General features: G+C 38.4%; 1 protein-coding gene across 1 annotated transcript; it reads left to right on the top strand.

Annotated features, from left to right (window-relative positions):
* Positions 1-299: 299 nt before the first annotated feature.
* On the top strand, positions 300-1,540 carry LOC131789110 (uncharacterized). Its single transcript, XM_059106188.2, has 2 exons — positions 300-790; positions 1,006-1,540. The coding sequence occupies exons 1-2, from the start codon at positions 493-495 to the stop codon at positions 1,329-1,331; spliced, it is 624 nt and encodes a 207-aa protein (XP_058962171.2). The 5' UTR covers positions 300-492; the 3' UTR covers positions 1,332-1,540.
* Positions 1,541-1,839: the final 299 nt, after the last annotated feature.

The raw sequence follows: 1,839 nt of genomic DNA, 5'->3' as shown, positions 1-1,839 counted from the left end.
TTTTTTAATTCAGCTTACATGCTGATTTTATCTGTTGGTAGTCTATGCAATATTTAATTTTTAAAAACAATTTTAAGAACACCTTAAGAGCATATTCAGGTTGGTTTTACAGAAGACACCCAATGTATAAGAACAAAATCGGCCTGAACCCCCAAAACACCTGTTCTTTTAAGCGAGTTTTTACTGTGTTGGCAGAGCCAAAAGTGATTTATTTATAACAATTCCTTACTAGTATCATAACTTTGATTTTTATTTAATGTGTTTTATGAAGGATTTAAAGCTGTTTTTACAACTCTTGGTAAGAGTGGAACAAAGGGTCCAGACTCAGTTGGCAGTCACTACACAGGTCAGGATCATGACGGACAAGTTACAGTGTCCAGCGGTATTCAACTGTGGACTGTGCCACACACTGGTGAATACAGAATAGAAACAATAGGAGCCTCAGGGGGGTACAGTAAGGACAGTGTCATCAACGGAGGGAGAGGGGCGCGGATGATTGGAAACTTTATGTTGACCAAAGGTGAGAACATTAGTATACTTGTTGGTCAAAGAGGGGAAAAAGCGTATTCTAACAAAGAAACTGGCTCAGGCGGAGGAGGTACATTTGTAGTAAGAGGAAAGAACAAGCCTTTGATCATAGCCGGAGGTGGAGGAGGAGTTGCAAATATGACAGAACAATATTCAGGATGTGATGCGTCCATAAATACAACTGGGAATGCAGGGTATAACTCGCCATTCCTGTCAGGAGGAATGAACGGATATGGAGGACAAACTGATGAACCGAACTCTGGTAGGTGAACAATTTTCTATTTATAAATACTGAATTTTTTTGTTTTTGTTTTTGTTTTTGTTTTTGTTTTTTTTTTTTTTCGCATTCTACTGCCATCCATCAATATTTCGAACAAAGAGGTGGTACTGGTCGCTTAAATTTGAATTTTTCTGAGAATTACTAAAAGCCATGATCTTTTCAGTAGCTAATGTCAACTGTAAATCTCTTGATTTTAGCTGGTGGCGGTGGCGGTGGCTTCTACAGTGATGGAGAAAACACAGATATTTCTAAGAGAGGGGGAAAGGGAGGTAAAGGATTTCTAGCCAAGGGAAAGGGATTGGGGGGAGCATATCGGGGTGGGTTTGGAGGTGGGGGTGGTTATCGTCTAGATAGTGAGTTACCTGGGGGAGGTGGAGGGTACTCTGGGGGAAGTGGAGGTGCGAATAAAAATATTTCCTGTGGTGGAGGGGGAGGTTCTTTCAACAACGGAACAAATCAGCAAAATGAATGTTGTTATAATACTGCTGGACATGGTAGAGCAATCATAACGCTTCTCCATTGAAATGCATGGCAGCACTTTTCTTAGCGTCTAGTGGTAATTCTGTTTTGAAGCGCTAATTGATGTCTGTTTTTAAACTCAATAGTTTAACTTTTTTGGATCATTATTTAGATTTTGTTATTAAGCCGTGTTACTGTAAGACAAACAGTGCAACATGTGGTTCTAGAGGTGTTTATATTTGAGGTTAGAATTAAAATTCACAAACAAAATTTGCTAGAACAGATGAGTTTGTGAATTTTTACTGACCTTACAAATTTTTCGACAGCAAAAGCTGTAATATTTGTTCTTTTTCCGGCTCTTTTCGGAGCAAATAATCAGATGTTTTTGACTGTTCATACAGTTCTGTATTCATCTCTCAAGTTCAGTAGACTCAAACAAGTCTTTACTTTAAGCGTTTTAAGCAAGGTTTAGAGCGTGAGACCAATTAAAAATTTTTTGGCTGTGGACAAAGTTGCTTATCTATTGTAAAAAATCTAAGATCAATGCTAAAACCCGTTGCACTTCAAAGCAT

The sequence above is a fragment of the Pocillopora verrucosa genome, chromosome 8 (genome assembly GCF_036669915.1).
Source record: "Pocillopora verrucosa isolate sample1 chromosome 8, ASM3666991v2, whole genome shotgun sequence".
NCBI lineage: Eukaryota > Metazoa > Cnidaria > Anthozoa > Scleractinia > Pocilloporidae > Pocillopora > Pocillopora verrucosa.
This window is presented reverse-complemented; position numbering and strand designations above follow the sequence as displayed.